At 46.6% G+C, this 20850-nt stretch overlaps 1 protein-coding gene across 6 annotated transcripts in view; it reads left to right on the forward strand.

Moving 5' to 3' along the window:
* ARAP1 (ArfGAP with RhoGAP domain, ankyrin repeat and PH domain 1) overlaps positions 1–20850 on the forward strand; it is a 126181-nt gene that overhangs the window by 52024 nt on the left and 53307 nt on the right. For 5 of the 6 annotated variants that reach the window (XM_081327794.1, XM_081327793.1, XM_081327797.1 and 2 more), the window contains 6 exons: positions 6422–6564; positions 9929–9999; positions 15395–15492; positions 19254–19421; positions 19615–19684; positions 20174–20294. In XM_081327794.1, the coding sequence (XP_081183920.1) occupies positions 6422–6564; positions 9929–9999; positions 15395–15492; positions 19254–19421; positions 19615–19684; positions 20174–20294 (671 nt within the window). The remainder of the gene's footprint in view (positions 1–6421; positions 6565–9928; positions 10000–15394; positions 15493–19253; positions 19422–19614; positions 19685–20173; positions 20295–20850) is intronic. The other variant, XM_081327796.1, reaches the window with a different exon arrangement.

The following is a 20850-nucleotide window of genomic DNA, read 5'->3' on the forward strand; positions in this document are numbered from 1 at the left end:
AAAGAGCTGGTTTCTGCAGAGGCGTGGCCCAGGACTTGCTCTACGGTCATCCTGACCCGGAGCAAATCCAGGCTCCGTCACGTGGCTTAGCCCGCCTTTGCCCTCCTGTGGTTCCAACGGCCCTCCAGATGACCAGAACTGATTGTCAGGAAGGTGTCGGTGCAAACAGAGCGTTCCCCCCCCCATGTGAAATCAAAGCTTGCAATTTGGAAGGCAGCCCAGGCTCTGGGTGAAGAGCCCCCTCCTCTCTTTCCCTGCAGAGGGAGAGGTCACTGGGCCCAGATAAAAGAGAATCACAGTGTTGAAAGGGACCTTGGAGGTCTTCTAGTCTGACCCCTTGCTCAAGCAGGAGACCCTACACCCTTCCAGACAAATGACTGCCCAGTCTCTTCTTGAAAACCTCCAGTGTTGGGGCACCCACAACTTCTAGAGGCAAGGAGTTCCACTGGTTTAATTGTTCTCACAGTCAGGAAGTTTCTCCATAATTCCAGGTTGCTTCTCTCCTTGATTGGTTCCCATCCATTCCTGTCCTGCCTTTGGGGGCTTTGGAGAATAGGGAGACCCCCTCCCCTTCCACACAAAGAGAGATCTCCTCCTGGTTTTCTGAGGAATTGTGGTCTGGAATGGCTTGGCGAAAATTTTGTAAAAATCTCCCATGATTTCCTTCTTTAGGGTGGCTGAGGATGATGGGAGCTAGAAGGCCAAGCATCCGTAGGGAGCTGCTCAGCGGATTAGAAGGAGGTAGAGACAGTCACAGCCATTTCGTTTAGTGAATGCCGTTCAATGTTACAATAGCACTGAAAGAAAGAGACTTATTGCCAGTCCTCGCAGTTATGACTGCAACAGCCGGCAGGTCTTTAAAACGGTTGCAGGATCCCAGGCTCATGGGAATGACCACTTGTGATTTTTTTAAAGCTGGTTTCCGACAAGCCAAGTTCACAATGGAAGGAGAGAGATTCACTTAAGGACTGCAGTGATTTCCTTAACCAAACAAGCGCCTAAAATCAGGCACAGCTCCCTGAACAAAGTCTTGCTTAGCAACGGTCGTTCCGATCTGAATTGTAGCTGTGTTGGTTGGGGGGGGGGGCGCAAACCGTTTCCAAGTTTATTTATTTATTTATTTGATTTGTATACCGCCCTTCTCCCCAAGGACTCAGGGCGGTGAACAGTGACATAAATATCAAAATGCACAAATACAGAAATTGAAAACAAATTAAACCCTAATGCCCAAATGCAGAAGGTAAATTACATTAAAACAATAATTAAAAACAAAACCCGTCAGACCAGACTGGATTGCTCAAACAGATAGGTTTTTAGGTCATGTCGGAAGGAGTGAAGGTCGGGAGCCATCCGGAGCTCAACCGGTAAACGGTTCCATAGGTCAGGCGCGCCCACAGAGAAGGCCCTCCCCCTGGGAGCCACCAGACGGCATTCTCCGAATGGCGGCACCCTTAGGAGGCCGCCTCTATGGGAACACACAGGGCGGAGGGAACTTGATGCCGGCAGCAGGTGATCCCTAAGGTACTCTGGACCCATGCCATGTAGGGCCTTGAACACCATTACCAGAACCTTGAATCTCACTCGGAAGACAACTGGGAGCCAATGCAGCTCACGGAGCAGAGGTGTAACATGGGAGTATCGGGAGACTCCCAACACAACTCTCGCGGCTGCATTCTGTACCAGTTGGAGCCTCCGAGTGGTCCTCAAGGGCAGCCCCATGTAGAGAGCGTTGCAGTAGTCTAAACGAGAGGTCACGAGTGACCGTACGCAGGGCATCCCGGTCTAGATAGGGCCGCAATTGGCGCACCAGGCGAACCTGGGCAAAGGCTCCCCTAGTCACAGCTATTATGTGGTCTTCCAAAGAAAGCTGTGAATCTAGGAGGACTCCCAAGTTGCGAGCCTTATCTACAGGGGGTAATAGCTCACCCCCCATAGAAAGAGATGGAATATCCGAATAGACCCGGGATGAAGGTATGCAAAGCCACTCAGTCTTGTCGGGGTTGAGTTGAAGTCTGTTCCTCCCCATCCAGACCCAGACCGCCTCCAGGCAACGGGACATCACATCGAGGGCATCACTGGGGTGGTTTGGGGTCGAAAGAAAAAGCTGGGTATCATCGGCATACTGATGATACCCAACTCCAAAACCACGAATGATCTCACCCAGTGGTTTCATATAGATGTTGAACAGGAGAGGCGAGAGGACCGACCCCTGAGGAACTCCACAAACGAGAGACCTCGCGGTCGACCTCTGCCCCCCTGCCAACACCGACTGCGAGCGTCCCAGGAGATAGGAGGAGAACCACTGAAGAACTGTGCCTCCCACTCCCAATCCCCTGAGACGCCGCAGTAGGATACCATGGTCGATGGTATCGAAAGCCGCTGAGAGATCTAGTAGGACTAGGACAGAGGAACAACCTCTGTCCCGAGCTCTCCAGAGATCATTTACCAGTGCGACCAGTGCTGTACCCGGGCCTGAAACCCGATTGGTATGGGTTGGATGGTCCTTTGCCCTTTTGAAATTTTGGTTTAGTTTCCACACATGCTGCAGGTGAGAATGGATGTTGTGTGTGCTTAAGATTTATTCTTAAACGTAGAATAAGTGGTTATCTTGTTATATGGTTTGAAAGGATTTTTGGCTTGTTTAGTTTGTATATTGCTTTAAGGATGTTTTTGTTTTAATTTAAAGTAAGAGGTTAGTTTATTATATATTTGTAACTGTGCTAAATAAAGTCTTTCTTTTCCTTTTCCTTTCTTTCTTCCTTCCTTCCTTCCTTCCTTCCTTCCTTCCTTTCTTTCTTTCTTTCTTTCTTTCTTTCTTTCTTTCTTTTCCTTCCTTCCTTTCTTGTCTTCTTTCTTTCTTTCTTTCTTTCTTTCTTTCTTTCTTTCTTTCTTTCTTTCTTTCTTTCTTCCTTTCTTTCTTCCTTCCTTTCTTGTCTTCTTTCTTTCTTTCTATCTTTCTTCCTTCCTTCCTTCCTTGTCACCTTTCTTTCTTTCTTTCTTTCTTTCTTTCTTTCTTTCTTCCTTCCTTCCTTCCTTCCTTCCTTCCTTCCTTCCTTCCTTCCTTGTCATCTTTCTTTCTTCCTTCCTTCCTTCCTTCCTTCCTTCCTTCCTTCCTTCCTTCCTTTCTTGACTTCTTTCTTTCTATCTATCTTCCTTCCTTCCTTCCTTCCTTCCTTGTCACCTTTCTTTCTTTCTTTCTTTCTTTCTTTCTTTCTTTCTTTCTTTCTTCCTTCCTTCCTTCCTTCCTTCCTTCCTTTCTTGTCTTCTTTCTTTCTTTCTATCTTTCTTCCTTCCTTCCTTCCTTGTCACCTTTCTTTCTTTCTTTCTTTCTTTCTTTCTTTCTTTCTTTCTTTCTTTCTTTCTTTCTTTCTTTCTTCCTTCCTTCCTTCCTTCCTTCCTTCCTTCCTTCCTTCCTTGTCATCTTTCTTTCTTTCTTCCTTCCTTCCTTCCTTCCTTCCTTCCTTCCTTCCTTCCTTCCTTCCTTCCTTCCTTCCTTCCTTTCTTGTCTTCTTTCTTTCTTTCTATCTTCCTTCCTTCCTTCCTTCCTTCCTTGTCACCTTTCTTTCTTTCTTTCTTTCTTTCTTTCTTTCTTTCTTTCTTTCTTTCTTTCTTTCTTTCTTTCTTTCTTTCTTTCTTTCTTTCTTTCTTTCTTTCTTCCTTCCTTCCTTCCTTCCTTCCTTCCTTCCTTCCTTCCTTCCTTCCCTCCATCACCTTTTAACTCCTCTGCCCTTTGCATTTTATCTTTTCTTGAAACTTACTAAAATTCCTTTAAAAAGAGAGAGAGAGAAAACAACTTTTAGGTGGCCAAGGGTTTTGATGGTGAGGGGCCAAAATAGCAGACCTTGCTGGAACACTTGTGAAACAGCTACAGCAATAACGCAACATTGCAGATAAATCTCTGCTTGAACAGTTTGGGGGTTAAAGTTCCCATCAGGAAAAAAAGTAAATTTGGCTGCAGAAAACAGCTGAAGAGGGGAAAGGATTCTGAAATTCAGCTGGGTGTTTATGTTGAAGTCACACCTTTTCTGATTCTCTGTTGTCACTTCCTGGAAAACCTAAACCTATAAAAACCAATTCACTCACTCGCTTTCTCATTCATTACATTTCAAGCGTGCCCAGTGGCATGTTTTTTAGCAATAGTGAAACTTCCTCTAAGCATTAGTTTGCGCAAGGAATTTGAATGTAGCATTGCTTTTGCCATCTGTCAGTCAAAATTGGCAGGTGGGTTGCAGAGAGAAATGGGGGTGAAATTGGGGTCAGTCCAGGTTACAGGGGTAGACAACCTTGGCCCCTTCATGACTTGTGGACTTCAACTCCCAGAATTCCAAAGTCAGCATGGGGGAAACTTTGGCCCCTTCATGACTTGTGGACTTCAACTCCCAGAATTCCTCAGCCAGCATGGGGGAAACTTTGGCCTCTTCATGACTCCTGGACTTCAACTCCCAGAATTCCTGAGCCAGCCATGCTGAGGGGAAAGGGAGAGGTTTCCAAGCTGAGCCATGCTGGCTCAGGAATTCTGGGAGTTGAAGTCCAGAAGTCATGAAGGGGCCACAGTTCCCTCATGCTGGCTCAGGAATTCTGGGAGTTGAAGTCCACGAGTCATAAAAGAGCCAAGGTTGCCTATCCCTGGGACTCCAGGATGAATTTCTTTCCCTCTTTCTCTCTTCTCTCTTTTTCACCTTCTTGTAACACCACGTTTTCTAACGGGCAATTTTGTAATAAAATGGAGGGGAAAAACCCTTTGCTTTCTGTTGCCCCAGATGGGACTTCCTGAATCGAGGCAAATCTGGAAAATGAGCAAATTTGCCTAAAATCGGAGGAAGTGAAAGTGAAGAAATGGCTGGGTGGGGGAAAAAAAAAGCAGGCAATTTTTCCGATTTTCCGCTGGGGTGTAAACTGAGAGTTGAGGAAAAAAAGAATGCAGATAATCCTCAACTTGTAACTAGCCATTTAGTGACTGCTTAGAGTTAACAGAAGCGATTTGTGGTTGGTTCTGGCATTTGCAATGGTTGCAGCATCCCCCGGTCACGTGATCAAAATTCGGAGGCTTGGCAAGTGGCACGTCCAGGTAGTCCTCGGTTTAACGACCACAATGGGGCTTTGTTGTGAATGTGGGACGGTGGGCGGCGGTTGGAACTTTGGAACTGATTGTAAGTTAAGTACCTTTTTGGGGAGTGGATCCGTCATGATTTCAAATGATTGTAAATTGAGGACTATCTGTATTTATGATGTATCATCCTGGAGGGTTATTTGATCACCATTTGTGACTTTTCCTCCTTCTCCTCCTCCTCCTCCCTTCTAGCACTGATGATGTTCCCTAGTTGAGTCACGAAATGTCTGCAAGAAAACCGCCCAGCTCAGAGAACACCAAGGACCCCACTTTCCTTCCTTCCTTCCTTCCTTCCTTCCTTCCTTCCTTCCTTCCTTCCTTCCTTCCTTCTCTTCCTCCTCCCTTCTAGCACTGATGATGTTCCCTAGTTGGGTCATGAAACGTCTGCAAGAAAAGCACCCAGCTCAGAGAACACCAAGGACCCCACAGTCCTTCCTTCCTTCCTTCCTTCCTTCCTTCCTTCCTTCCTTCCTTCCTTCCTTCTCTTCCTCCTCCCTTCTAGCACTGATGATGTTCCCTAGTTGGGTCATGAAACGTCTGCAAGAAAAGCACCCAGCTCAGAGAACACCAAGGACCCCACAGTCCTTCCTTCCTTCCTCCCTTCCTCCCTCCCTCCCTCCCTCCCTCCCTCTTCCTCCTCCTCCTCCCTTCTAGCACTGATGATGTTCCCTAGTTGAGTCACGAAATGTCTGCAAGAAAACCGCCCAGCTCAGAGAACACCAAGGACCCCACTTTCCTTCCTTCCTTCCTTCCTTCCTTCCTTCCTTCCTTCCTTCCTTCCTTCTCTTCCTCCTCCCTTCTAGCACTGATGATGTTACCTAGTTGGGTCATGAAACGTCTGCAAGGAAACCACCCAGCTCAGAGAACACCAAGGACCCCACTTTCCTTCCTTCCTTCCTTCCTTCCTTCCTTCCTTCCTTCCTTCCTTCCTTCCTTCCTTCCTTCCTTCCTTCCTTCCTTCCTTCCTTCTCTTCCTCCTCCCTTCTAGCACTGATGATGTTACCTAGTTGGGTCATGAAATGTCTGCAAAAAACCAGACAAGCTCAGAGAGCACCAAGGACCCCACAGTCCTTCCTTCCTTCCTTCCTTCCTTCCTTCCTTCCTTCCTTCCTTCCTTCCTTCCTTCCTTCCTTCCTTCCTTCCTTCCTTCCTTCCTTCCTTCCTTCCTCTTCCTCCTCCTTCTCCTCCCTTCTAGCACTGATGATGTTACCTAGTTGGGTCTGCAAGAAAACCACCAGGCTCCATGAGAGTACCAGGGAGCCCACAGATCTCCTCCTCCTCCTGGATGACACCTCTGCTTTTTCCTTCCAGTTCTCCTGCGAGAGAGAAACCTCCGGAATCTGAGGACCTGCAGATCGTACCCACCACCCTCTTTCCACGTGTCAAGTTAACAGTGCACAATAGCGGCCCCGAGATTCCTCCCAAGCCCCCCCTCCTTTTGCACCCAGAGTTCGGTAAGTCTCCATCTCGTGCCACACTAAAGGTTTTTAAGGTGAGGCCTGAGATGAATATTCCCAAATGTTTCTGAAAACTTCCCTATTCCCAGTTTTACAGATTTGGAATATGAAATTCTGCATAAATTCCTCTGTATACAAGGACGGGAGGAACATTTCAAACTGGAAAGTCTGCATATATAAAATAAATATTTGTTATGGAAATAGATGTGTCCTTGTTTAGCAACAGCCTTGTTTGGCCACTATTTGCGGTTACAGCAGTGATGAAAATGTAACTTTACAACCCATCCTTAAATTTACGCCCTTTGTAGGTTTGCAAAGCCAAGGGAAGCTGAAGTTACTTCATAAACACACTCATGGTTTCACTCAGTGACTGATTCCATTAACAACTGAGTTGTAGTCACTAAACGGGGACTATCTGTACAAGGAATATAGCATTGCTTTTGCCATCTGTCAGTCAACATTGGCAGGTGGGTTGCGGAGAGAAATGGGGGTGAAATTGGGGTCAGTCCAGGTTACAGGGGTAGACAACCTTGGCCCCTTCATGACTCATGGACTTCAACTCCCAGAATTCCTGAGCCAGCATGGGGGAACTATGGCCCCTTCATGACTCATGGACTTCAACTCCCAGAATTCCTGAGCCAGCATGAGGGAACTATGGCCCCTTCATGACTTGTGGACTTATGACTACAAATTGAGCCAGAATTTTGATTGTTAAGTCTTTGCAGTCATTAAACAGTCACTACTTGGCCCGCGTTGCTTTTAAAGCAATTTTTACGATGGCTGAAAAGTGAGTCGTTAAGTGAACCACTTTTGTTGTTAAGTGAACTGTGTGGTCATTAAGCGAATCCAGCATATCCAACGGGCGGTTCTGCAAATCTTCTGCAAATTCACCAGATATTTAGATATGCAGATGATGCTTGAAGAACATCAAGCACTGGAAAGTTTTCAGGAAAATGTACTTGAATTCCACGGGAGAGGAAACTTCCTTTAGTATAAGGTGTAACCTCTAGAACTCAGTGCTACTGGACTGAGTAGTCAGTGACTACTACTCAGGAATTATGTAAGGCCTGAAGGCCGACTCGAGAGATTTTTTTTAATCATATTTTTTGGTAATTTTTTATATTTGCAATACATAAGTGCTTAGCAAATATCGTGTTGTCGGGATCCAATTTGCTTAATAGTACACGTTAAAATCCTAATCGCTACCTCGTTTTTCCAGCCATTGATAAAATACATCCCATATTTGAAAATATTCCGAATCTTCTTTTCCTTTAATTTTCAATGTTAATCTGTCCATTTCTGCACCATCCAGCATTTTCTTGAGTATCTCTTCTTCAGCTGGCATTTCTTCGTTTTTCCAGTGCTGGGCAAATATAATTCTTGCTGCTGTTAATTTTTAAAATATTTTTTAAATATTTGATCTTGCAACTCGAGAGATTTTGCTGCTTCTAGAGGACTTCTGATCTCAAGGTAGCCCTTGAGTTATGACCACAGTTGAGCTCAAGACTTCTTGTTGCTAAGTGAAACATTTGTTAAGTGCATTTTGCCCCATTTTTTTAAAAAAAGTTTTATTGATTTTCTAATTTTACTTTTTACGTATTTAAAAAGCAACGTGGCGGCTGAGTTAATCGATAATTCAATAGCATACAAATACCTTTACTACAAGTCTCAAACTACTACATTAAGAATTTCCTCTCTTTTCCCCTTAGTATTTACTGTCTCATGTTTAAACTAATACAATTCTTATTATATCAATTAAATAAAAATGACGTTCTTACATTTATCAATAATTTTTGGCTTATGCATATCCTTATTATGTTAACATTCAGCCTTAATAGACAATCATTGTCCTAATTAGTTTTTCCCAATTTTTAGTTTTCCATTAATATTTAACATTTAATATTTATAATTCCAAGTTTTAAATGACCGCAATTCCCTTTATGGCAATTCATCACAAAATCTAATATTCAGAATACACATCATCTATTTAAATATATTCTATTTCTCACCATTTTACATCAACTAATTAATAATGCAGTATAACATTCTTATTTTCTATTAATTTCCAAATGTCTTAAATTTAGTAGCCAAAATTTTCTCTCATTTCAACAGTAAATACTTCCTCTCTTTTTCTCTTGATGTCTACTGTCTCATATTTAAGCTAGTAATTTTTAATATAACAGCTAAGTAAAAACATATATTACATTTATCAGTAGATTTTTAGCTTATATATATATCTATATCTTAATTACTTTTAAATTCAACCTTTATAAGCAAATCAATATTTGAGTTTTAACGTGTAATATTTATACTTCCAAGTTTTAATTGACCGAAGTTTTCTTTATCTCAGCTCATAACAAAAACTAACCAAATTTTGCCCCATTTTACGACCTTTCTTGCCACAGTTGTTAAGTGAATCACAGTTTGTTAAGTTAGCAGCACTGTCGTTAAGTGAATCCGGCTTCACCCCATTGACTCTGCTTGTCAGAAGGTCGCAAAAGTGACCCTAAGACACTGAGACCGTCATAAATACGAGTCGGTTGCCAAGCGTCTGAATTTTGACCGTGTGATCATGGGGACTCTCCAACGGTCGTAAGTGTGAAAAAGGGTCATAGGTCTCTTTTTTCAGTGCTGTTGTAACTTCAAAGTTACTAAATGTACCGTCGTAAAATCGAGGACTGCCTGTACATGTACAAAATGTATAACGTGGAGAATTCGCATCTACACAGTGGTGACGCTAAGGGAAGCATTTTAAAATGTCGGTGGCCATAACTGAGACAATGGGGCTGAAGGGAGAATGGCAGGGATGACAGGGCCCCATTCTTAAATAAAGAGAATTTGGTAAGGTAAAGAGATCTTTGAACTAGTTTATTATAGGTAAGAGCAATTTTTCTCAATGTTGGCTACTTCCAAGAGGCGTGGACTTCAACTCCCCATGTTGGCTGGGGAATTCTGGGAGTTGAAGTCCAGGGCTGTAAAAAATAGCCAACGCAGAGGGACACTGAACTTAGATGATCCTTCTGCTCTCTTCCAACTCTATCATTCACGGCTGGTTGGGGAATTCTGGGAGTTGAAGTCCAGGGCTGTTAAAAGTAGCCAACATTGAGGGATACTGAACTTAGACAGTCCTTCTGCTCTCTTCCAACTCTATCATTCATGGCTGGCTGGGGGATTCTGGGAGTGGAACCATCAGCTCCTATGTGGAGGAGACATGGGGCATAAGCACCATGACCCAAGGTCTCCTCTTGGTAGGAACTTTGGAAATGGAGCTGGGGTGGGTTGGCTGGCTGGCTGGAGAAGGTCCGAGTTGATGGGACTCCATTGCCAACGTTCACGGAGATCTCGCTTTCTTGTCTTGCAGAGGACTCCGATTATGAGGACCCCCCGTTTGAGGAGGAGAGGGAAACGTTTATGGAAGAGATGACTGACAAGGTGTGTCTGTAAGTCTCTGGCGAAATGTGGCTTGGAGAAGAAGACGGAGGTCCATTTTACATACACACACACCCTCCCCCGTTCCTGACCTAGAGATGAAGAAGAAGGTTCTGTGGATTGCCCCCCCCCCGGGGTCCATGGGGAAGGCGTCCAGCTTGACCAGGACCTTCTCCCAAAGCCCTCACCCTCTGCAGACCCACCAGGACCGCCCAGGGGTCCAAAGCTGGGGTGGCTTGCTTACAAGCAGCAGGCTTAGGATAACACTGGTCCAGGATAACACTGGTCTAGGATGACCCTGGTTTAGGATAACTCTGGTTTAGGATAACTGTGATTTACGATGTCGCTGGTCTAGGATGACACTGGTCTAGGATAAAACTGATCTGGGATGACACTGGTTTAGAATGACCCTGGTTTAGGATAACACAGGTTTACGATATCACTGGTCTAGGATGACACTGGTCCAAGATGACACTGGTTTAGAATGACTCCGGTCTAGTATAACACTGGTTTATGATGATGCTGGTCTATGATGACACTGGTCCATGATAACACTGGTCTAGGATGACTGGTTTAGAATGACTCCGGTCTAGTATAACATTGGTTTATGATGATGCTGGTCTATGATGACACTGATCCAGGATAACACTGGTCTTCTAGGATGACAATGGTTTATGATGACACTGATCCAGGATAACACTGGTCTAGGATAACACTGGTTTACAGTGACGCTGGTTTAGGATGGCACTGGTCTAGAATAACGTTGGTTTACGATGATGATGGTCTAGGATGATTATGGTTTAGCTTTAAGATAAAACAGCCACTCATTTCTATCCTGAAACATGAAGACAGTCGGTACCTTGAACAAACACTGCAATAGCAGTACCAAGAGCCTTTTGACTTATATAGCGCTTCACAGTGCTTTACAGCCCCCTCTAAGCGGTTTACAAATGTCAGCATTTCACCCCCAACCATCTGGGTCCTCATTTTACCGACCTCAGAAGGATGGTGGAAGGCTGAATCGACCTTGAGCCTGGTCAGGATCGAACTCCTGGCAGTCGGCAGAATTAGCTGCAATTCTGCATTCTAACCACTGCGCCACCATGGATAGATAGATAGATAGATGACAGACAGACAGACAGACAGACAGATAGATAGATAGATAGACAGACAGACAGACAGACAGACAGATAGATAGATAGATAGATAGATAGATAGATAGATAGATAGATAACATAGATATATAGATAGACGGACGGATGGACAGAGACAGAGAGATAGATCAATAGCACTTAGACTTATATGCCGCTTCACACTGCTTCACAACCCCCTCTAAGCGGTTTACGGTTCCCAACCATCTGAACTTTGATCTCATGTCCACGGGGAGGCTGCAACGGTCATAAGTGTGACAAACGGTCCTCACTCACTTTTTTCAATGCTGTTGTGGTTTCTAAAGGACTAAATGAACGGTCGGTCGTAAGAACTGCCTGAATTTGCAATGGGTTTCTCTCTTTCGGCTGGCCAGAGGGGAAATTCCTGGCTGGCTTCTGAGAAACCCCACAGCCCTGGTTCCTTCTGCTATAAATAGGGGTGTGTGTGTGTGTGTGTGTGTGTGTGTGAGAGAGAGAGAGAGAGAGAGAGAGAGAGAGAGAGAGAGAGAGAGAGAGGGGGGGGGAGAGGGCTTCACAACTTCCTGTTGCCTTGAGATCGAAGCAGGAAGAGTCCTTTTGCGTTTGCTTTTTGTTGTGCATTTCTGCACAGGGCGGCAGGATTAGCCAGCCCCTGCAAACATCGGGAAGGAAGGAAGGAAGGAAGGAAGGAAGATAGATTGGAGGGGGAAGGAAGATAGGATGGAAGGAAGGAAGATAGGAAAATAGGATGGAAGATAAGAAAGAAGGAAGGAAGGAAGATAGGAAGGAAGGAGGATAGGAAGGAAGGAAGGAAGGAAGGAAGACAGGAAGGAAGGAAGGAAGATTGGAGAGGGGAAGGAAGTAAGATAGGATGGAAGGAAGGAAGATAGGAAAATAGGATGGAAGATAAGAAGGAAGGAAGGAAGGAAGATAGGAAGGAAGGAGGATAGGAAGGAAGGAAGGAAGGAAGATTGGAGGGGGAAGGAAGTAAGATAGGATGGAAGGAAGGAAGATAGGAAAATAGGATGGAAGATAAGAAAGAAGGAAGGAAGGAAGATTGGAAGGAAGGAGGATAGGAAGGAAGGAAGGAAGGAAGGAAGGAAGATTGGAGAGGGGAAGGAAGTAAGATAGGATGGAAGGAAGGAAGATAGGAAAATAGGATGGAAGATAAGAAAGAAGGAAGGAAGGAAGATAGGAAGGAAGGAGGATAGGAAGGAAGGAAGGAAGGAAGATTGGAGGGGGAAGGAAGTAAGATAGGATGGAAGGAAGGAAGATAGGAAAATAGGATGGAAGATAAGAAAGAAGGAAGGAAGGAAGATAGGAAGGAAGGAGGATAGGAAGGAAGGAAGGAAGGAAGATTGGAGAGGGGAAGGAAGTAAGATAGGATGGAAGGAAGGAAGATAGGAAAATAGGATGGAAGATAAGAAAGAAGGAAGGAAGGAAGATAGGAAGGAAGGAGGATAGGAAGGAAGGAAGGAAGGAAGGAAGATTGGAGAGGGGAAGGAAGTAAGATAGGATGGAAGGAAGATAGGAAAATAGGATGGAAGATAAGAAAGAAGGAAGGAAGGAAGATAGGAAGGAAGGAGGATAGGAAGGAAGGAAGGAAGGAAGGAAGGAAGATTGGAGAGGGGAAGGAAGTAAGATAGGATGGAAGGAAGGAAGATAGGAAAATAGGATGGAAGATAAGAAAGAAGGAAGGAAGGAAGATAGGAAGGAAGGAGGATAGGAAGGAAGGAAGGAAGGAAGGAAGATTGGAGAGGGGAAGGAAGTAAGATAGGATGGAAGGAAGGAAGATAGGAAAATAGGATGGAAGATAAGAAAGAAGGAAGGAAGGAAGGAAGGAAGGAAGGAAGGAAGGAAGGAAGGAAGGAAGTAAAAGGAAGGACAGAGAGAGAAATTTCCTCTTTTTTCTCCTGGTTTGCATTGCCCCCATGTTATTCTACAGGCCAATGGAGACAGATACAAGGACGCCTCGACTTACGACCACAATCGACCCCATATTTTCCAATGGTCGTAAGCGTGAAAAGTGTTCATAAGTCCCTTTTTCCAATGATGTAACTTCGAATGGCCACTAAACAAACGGCAGTAAGACAAGGACTATTTGTAATTAATTTGTAATTGTAACTTGTAATTGATCTGAAGAAAGGCAGTCTTGTTTCAAAAATCCAATTAACGGGCCAGCTTCTAAGAACAGGAGCGTGCGGGCACAGAGGCCGGCGCTGCTGCTCACCGGCTGGGCAGACGCGGGCTCTGCCGCTGCGTTCTGTTTTTTAAAAGGAAAAAGTTTAAAAGAATATTGTAAAAATTTGGGTCGCCTTCAGAACTTGGGCTTTACTCCCCTGCCGATTGAGGCAGCCTTAATTGGCGTAGCTGATTGAAATGCAAATGAAGGGTCGTCATCAAAGATTCCCTGAAGCGAGTAGCTTTGATTAATTGGCACAGAATAAATCAGGTTATGATAGAGCATAAGCAGTGTGGATCTTCAGATCTCTCTCTCTCTCTCATCTATTTCTCTCTTTTTCTCTTTTTATTTATCTTCTATCCATCCATCTATTATCTATCTATCTATCTATCTATCTATCTATCTATCTATCTATCTATCTATCTATCATCTATCTATATAGCTATCATCTAGCTATCTAGCTAGCTATGTCTAGTTATCTATCATATTCATCTATCATCTATTTATCATCTATCTATCATCTAGCTAGCTATCTACGTCTAGTTATCTATCTATCTATCTATCTATCTATCTATCTATCTATCTATCTATCTATCTATCTATCTATCTATCTATCTATCTATCTATCTACCTACCTACCTACCTACCTACCTACCTACCTACCTACCTATCTGTCTATCATCTGTCTTTCTGTGTCCATCCATCCTGTCTATCTTATGTATTTTATCTTTTTTTTAATAAATGAATCTTTATTTACATTTCTTGTTAAAAACACACCATACACCAACACAGACAAAAAAAAACCATTTACAATATACAAAAAACGAAGAAATCAAAAAATTGAAAACCATTTCAAAAATTTCACATTATATCTACTTCTAAACTAACAATTATATTCCACTCATTAAGTCTCTTATAACTATTCAACTCCAAAGCTTATTCATTAACAAAGACTATAACACTTCATTTTTGACCAACCTCCAAGCCACCCTCATTTCTTTAATCTTTTATCCCTCCAAATATACCATTTATTCCATGATAAAAATGCTGGTGTCTCTTCTTTACCCTTCAACATCTTGGTCAATGTGTCTGCTTCTGCACAATCAAATATTCTCCTAATTATAACTTCATCCGGCGGGGTATGATTTGCCTTCCAAAATTGAGCATACCCCATCCTTGCCGCTGTTAAGATATGTAAAACCAAATACCATATTTCCTTCTTGATATTTCCAGGCCTGGAGCCAAGCAGATACGTCTCTGGTTTAAGATCAACTAAACTATTTTATCTATGTCAAAGAATCCTAGGGTGGAAGGGACCTTGGAGGTCATCCAGTCCAACCCCTCCCCTGCCGCCTAAAGCAGGAGACCTCATTGGATCCCAGGCAAATGGCTGCCCAAAATCTATTCTTGCCAACCTCCAGGGCTGGAGCACCCACAACTCCAGGAGACCTGCTAGTTGGGTACTCAGTCCTCCAGCCACCTGGCCTGCAGGAGTCCAAACTACTACTTCTACTACTACTACTACTACTACTACTACTACTACTACTACTACTACAGTTGAAAGGGACCTTGGAGGTCATCTAGTCCAACCCCCTGCTCAGGCAGGAAACTATACCATTGCAGACAGCTGTCCTGTCTCTTCTTATCATTTGTAAAATAGGTGTAATTTGAGTGCAGGGACCAGACCCCAGTCTACAAATCCGCCATGTTTTTTGAGGCAGCCTCATTGCAGAGCATATAGCTGGCGATGAGGCTCCCTCATTGATTTTGCTTGTCGGAAGGTCGCCAAAGGGGGGGGAGGTCACGTGACCCCGGGACCCTGCAGCTGTCATAGGTACATGCCAGTTGCCAAGTCTTCTGAATTCCGATCACGTGATCACGGGGATGCCGCGATGATCGTTAAGCATGAAAAACAACCCAAAGTTATTTTGCAATGCCATTGTAGCTTCGGTCACTAAACGAACCAGGATGTGCTTGCCCATCTTCGCGAGACTTTAGGAAGACTTCCTTTGGAAGAACGTGGGCAGGGGGCAAGGGCCTCAGGTGTTGAAAACCTTTGGTTTTTGTGTTTTTCTCCATATTGCAGAAGGCCACCCCGCAGACGCGGCGCTCGGCCCGGTTCAACAGCCTGTTCAGCGAAGACGAGCTGGTTGAAGATTATTTCAAGGAGGAACCGGTCACTAAGTGAGAATCGTGCCCTCCTTCGGCTGCTTTGGGGTTCGGTGGGGGTGGGAGATTCCTGCTGGGATGTTGCCGGCCAAGGGGCTGCCTCAGTTTTGCCGCTTCTGGAATTTAGACGATCAATGAAAGGCTGCTGATTTTAAGGGCACGATGGCTCAGTGGTTAAAGACGCTGAGCGTGTCATGTGGAGAGCTGGCAGCCCGGGTTCAAGACCCGAGCGCTTCACGGTGGGGTGAGCACCTGTCCTTGCTTCAGCTCCTGCCCACCTAGCAGATTTACAGGGTAACAGTTAGAAGGGACCTGGTAGGTCATCTAGTCCAACCCCCCTCCCCACCCAAGCAGGTGTCCCTACACCGTTCCTGACAGACAGCGGCCCAGTCTCTTTTTGAAAGCCTCCAGTGATGAAGCTCCCACAACTTTTGAAGGCAACTGGTTGATTGTCCTTACTGTCCGGAAATTTCTACTCCTTTCTAAGCTGAATCTTCCGTTATTCCTTGTCTGGCCCTCAGGTCCTTTGGAAAATAGGTTGACCCCCCCTCCTCTCCGTCAGACACCCCCCCCCCAATATTGGAAGGATGCTCTGATGTCTCCCCTGGGCCTTCTCTTCACTAGACTAGCCATGCCCAGTTTCTGCAACCGTCCTTCACAGGTTGTAGCCTCCAGGCCCCTAACCATCTTGGTTGCTCTTCTCTGGTGCAACCTGTGAAGGACGGTTGCAGAAACTGGGCATGGCTAGAGCAGGTGTGTCAAATGCACAATGTCATGTGGTGTGGCACAACTTTTTTCCCATTGCCGGCAATGGGGTGGGCATGGTTTCGCCATGGCACATCCGGCCTGTGGGCCGGCAGTTAGACACCCCTGTTCTAGAGTCTCTATCTAGCACAGGGGTCTTCAAAGTTGGCAACTTTAAGACTTTGTGGACTTCAACTCCCAGAATTCCTCAGCCAGCCATTCCTGGCCATGCCTGGCTGGCTGAGGAATTCTGGGAGTTGAAGTCCACACGCCTGGCCTACACCAACCCCAAGCATAAGTTTCCTTCAGATGTGTGGTGATGATCACTCCCATAATTCCCAGCCAGAACTGCCCATGATGTCTAGGAGTTGTGGGTTTGGATGTATTTGGATGCCCCATCAGGAGAAAGCAAGATTAGACTGGGATTTAATTCATTTAGAGTAGGGGTCCTCAACCATGGCAACTTTAAGACTTATGGACTTCTACTCCCAGAATCCCCCAGCCAGGATGCTTTAAGAGGGGTGGACGTCAATTCCCAGAATCCCCCCAGCCAGCCTGCTTTAAGAGGGGTGGATTCAACTCCCAGAATCCCCCAGCCAGGATGCTTTAAGAGGGGTGGACTTCAATTCTCAGAATCCCCCCAGCCAGTCTGCTTTAAGAGCAGTGGATTCAACTCCCAGAATCCCCCAGCCAGGATGCTTTAAGAGGGGTGGACTTCAATTCCCAGAATCCCCCCAGCCAGTCTGCTTTAAGAGGGGTGGATTCAACTCCCAGAATCCCCCAGCCAGGATGCTTTTAAGAGGGGTGGACTTCAATTCCCAGAAGTCTATGTGTGTTATATTTCTATCTCGCCAGGAACGTCAGCCCGTATGCTTAACACAAGACCTCCTCATTTAGTGACTGCCTCATTTAGCAACAGTTCTCAGCTGCAGCAGGGATCTCAACGTCTGCTCTGCCACCGTTTGCAGGTCACCAGATCACAAGCACAATCGTAGTTAGCAACCGCTTTGCTCAGCAATGTCTTGAGTAGTGGTCACTAAGTGAGGACTAGTTGCATTCCTTCCCCTCCCAACCTCCCCCCCCCCCGCCAACCCTCTGGGGCTGAGGGCGGTCTTGAACCTCTCCCTTACCTGCCTTCCAGGAGCTCAGATTTGCTTAAGGCGGGAGGTGGAAGTAAATCGCCTTTGCTGCTCTGTTGACGTTTAGGAATGTGCTGGATTTAATGCTCCTTTGCTTTGAGGTGGGTGGGCAAGTCACGGCCTCCCATGCTTCCCGGGTCTTTCTTAAAGGCGCCTCCCAGGCAGCCCAGCCGGGGTGGGGGTGGAAGGCGGGCAGAGGGGAGCTTTGATCCCAACCCCTTCAGGAGGTTTGGCAGCTTTGAGGAAGGACTGAGCCAGGAACGCAAAGCAGGAGTGGAGAAGTGGTGGGATCTCCAGATCATCAGGAACAAACTCCGGGCTAAAAAACATGGAAGAGGACATTTGTAGCTCAGGGTCGAACTGGTTTGCAGGGGGGAGGAGAAGGAAAGGGGGGAGGAGGGGGGAGGAGGGGGAGGAGGAGGAGGAGGAGGAAGAGAAAAAGTGGGGTCCCTTGTGCTCTCTGAGTTTGGTTGTTTTGACATTTCATGACCGAACTACAGAAGAGCATCAGTGCTATAAGAGTGGGAAGTTGCAGGGAGGAGGAGGAGGAGGAGGAGGAGGAGGAGGAGGAGGAGGAGGAGGAGAACTTTTGAGCTTGGTTGTTTTCTTGCAGACATTTCATGACCGAACTAGGTACCTTCACCAGCGTTGGCACAGAGGGTTTTACCCCCTCTCTACTTATATACCCCACTTACACTGACAGAGCAAGCCATGTGTATAGAAACAGGGAGCAAGCCCACATGGCTGGCTGGGGAATTCTGGGAGTTGAAGTCCACCCCTCTTAACAGTGGCCAAGCTTGAAAAATACTGGTCTACTTTTTAAAGAAACGGACAGAGAGAGGAGAACGCCCAGTCTAGTTGGGCGTCCTGGCGTTCAAGCTCTGCCAGATTTATTTATTTATTTTATTTTATTAAATTTATATACCACCCTTTCCCGAAGGACTCAGGGCGGTTTACAGGGCATTTAAAACAACCAATACAAAAGTTAAAAACAAATTAAAAAAGATTAAATCATCCCTAGAATTAAAAAACCCAGTTAATCAGAATAACCGAAGAACAGAGTCAGAAGGGACTCGGCTGCGCATGGCTGGCTGAGGAATTCTGGGAGTTGAAGTCCACAAGTCATCAAAGGGCCAGGTTTGAAGACCCCTGCCCTAGATCCCTGCAGACAAATGGCTGTCCAGTCTCTTCTCTTCCTGTCTTGCATTTCTCTGGATTGCCCACTGTGTTCAGCTCCAAGAAAGACTCTGGGCTGCTTGCAAAGACCCCCCCCAAGTGCGCCCCCTTTTGCAGGGCTGGGGTGCATGGGTCCAGTGGCCTTTGCTAATAACAGCTCTTCTGGTTTGTCCCCTTTGTGAGATGGCCTCACGAGACCGATGGTTCGTTGAGGTGCTTCCAAGAAAAAGGCAGCACGCAGGGATGCAATCAGGTGAAAGCTTTATTTAAAGATAGAGTAAAGAGAAAGAGTTCCCTGGCATGGAGGCGTCCATGCCTGGATTGAGCTCGTGGATCATTCCCAGAGGGAGCTTGAACAAGAAAGCAACAAGAGAGCAACAAGAGAAGAAAGCAGCCCCTGAGCAGAGGTTTTTATGGGGGTCCCCAGCCCCTCCCTTACCAATGAGAGTGAGGGGGCTGGAGGACCATTAACTGTCTCCAATGGGGCTGCAGGGGCCGGAGACCCCTGACCCACCAGTGGGAGCAAAGGTGCCTCTTTGCTCCCATCTGATGACCTTTTGGGGAACTGCCATGGCTGGCACAAAAACATCTAACACCCTTCCCTCCCCTCCCCTCCCCTCCCCTCCCCTTCCTTTCCCTTCCTTCTCTTCCCTTCCCTCCCTTCCCTTCCCTTCCTTTCTTTCCCTTCCCTTCCCTTCCCCTCCCCTCCCACCGCAGCAGCCACTGGGATGACGGGCTGAGCCCCTCCTCCTCTGCCACCGGTGCGCTGCCCTTTGGCATGTTGTCGGGCATCCATGGTGACGGCGGCATGTGCAGCGCAGGGCCCTCGTTGCCGCTCTCGCCCGTGATCAAAGCCGGGTGGCTGGACAAGAACCCCCCGCAAGGGTGAGCAGGTCTTCTTCTCGCCCCCCAACTCCACCGTCCCGGGGCTCCATCGTCCCAGGGACCCGGCGGGGCGTTCTTCCCGGCCCCCACGCGGAGGAAACCCAAAGGTCAACGGGTCTGACCAGCGGGGGGGGAGCCAGGCTGGCCTGCCAATCCTCCGGCCTCGGCAGCTGAGTGCGTTTCCCCCCTGCAGGTCCTACATCTACCAGAAGCGCTGGGTGAAGTTGGAGAGCGATTACCTCCGGTATTTTGATAGTGAAAAGGTGAGTTGGGAGGGAAGCTGCAGGTGGGGAGTCTCTTCCCTTCCTTCCTCCTCCTCCTCCTCCTCCTCCTCCTCCTCCTCCTCCTCCTCCTTCCCTTCCCTTCCCTTCCCTTCCCTTCCCTTCCCTTCCCTTTGCTTTGCCTTTCCCTTCTCCTTCCCCCTTCCCCCATGCCCTGCCCTGCCCTAACCTTTCTCCCCCCCCCCCATGGCAATATCATCATGGGGGTCCATGAAGGCTTGGAAAAACATTACGATGTGAACTTTGAATTAAGCCTTGGGGGTCGGTGGCCACAAAAGGTATCTAAAGGGGGTCTGTGGTGAAGAAAAGGTAGACCACCACTGGCACAGGGTGTTCTCTTACGGACAGAAGACGGGACGCTTTGGGAAATTGGCCACCGTCTCCTCTTCCTGTCTTGCTTGGAGAAAGAGGGCATGGATTGAGCACCTCTGGGTTCCCCCATCCTCCCCCTCTCTCTCCTCTGCCTTGCAGGATGTTTACTCCAAACGCTTCATCCTGGTAGCCTCCATCTCCCAGGTCTCCAGCATCGGGGACCAGAAATTTGAAGTCATCACCAACAACCGGACCTTTGCTTTCCGGGCAGAGAGCGATGGTAAATTCTCTGGCTTTGCTGACTGTGGCTCATCTCTCTGGTGGGAGAAGCAGGAGATGCGTTGATGTTCTCCTTGCGGCTCTCGGGATTGGGTGGAATAAATGCGCAAGTGCCAATACTCGCTTCCAAATATCACAGAGCATAGAATCTCAGGGCTGGAAGGGACCGCGGAGGTCTTCTAGCCCAACCCCCTGCTCAAGCAGGAGATCTTACACCATTCTGGACAAATGGCTGTCCAGTCTCTTTTTAAAAGCCTCCAGTAACCTTTCAACTTCTGGAGGCAGGTGGTTCCACTGGTTAATTGTTCTGACTGTCAGGAAGTTTCTCCTTAGTTCCAGGTTGCTTCTCTCCTTGACGAGTTTCCATCCGTGGCTTCTTGTCCTGCCTACAGGCGCTTTGGAGAATAGGTGGGACCCCCCCTCCCTCTTCTTTGGGGCACCCATTCAAGTACCCTAGTCCTTATTTTCATTAGACCAGATCAGGGGTCTTCAAACCTGGCCCTTTTATGATGTGTGGACTTCTCAGGATCCTTTTGGTATTGTGGCGACCACAATTT

The sequence above is a fragment of the Vipera berus genome (assembly GCF_964194415.1).
Source record: "Vipera berus genome assembly, chromosome: 4".
Lineage (NCBI taxonomy): Eukaryota > Metazoa > Chordata > Lepidosauria > Squamata > Viperidae > Vipera > Vipera berus.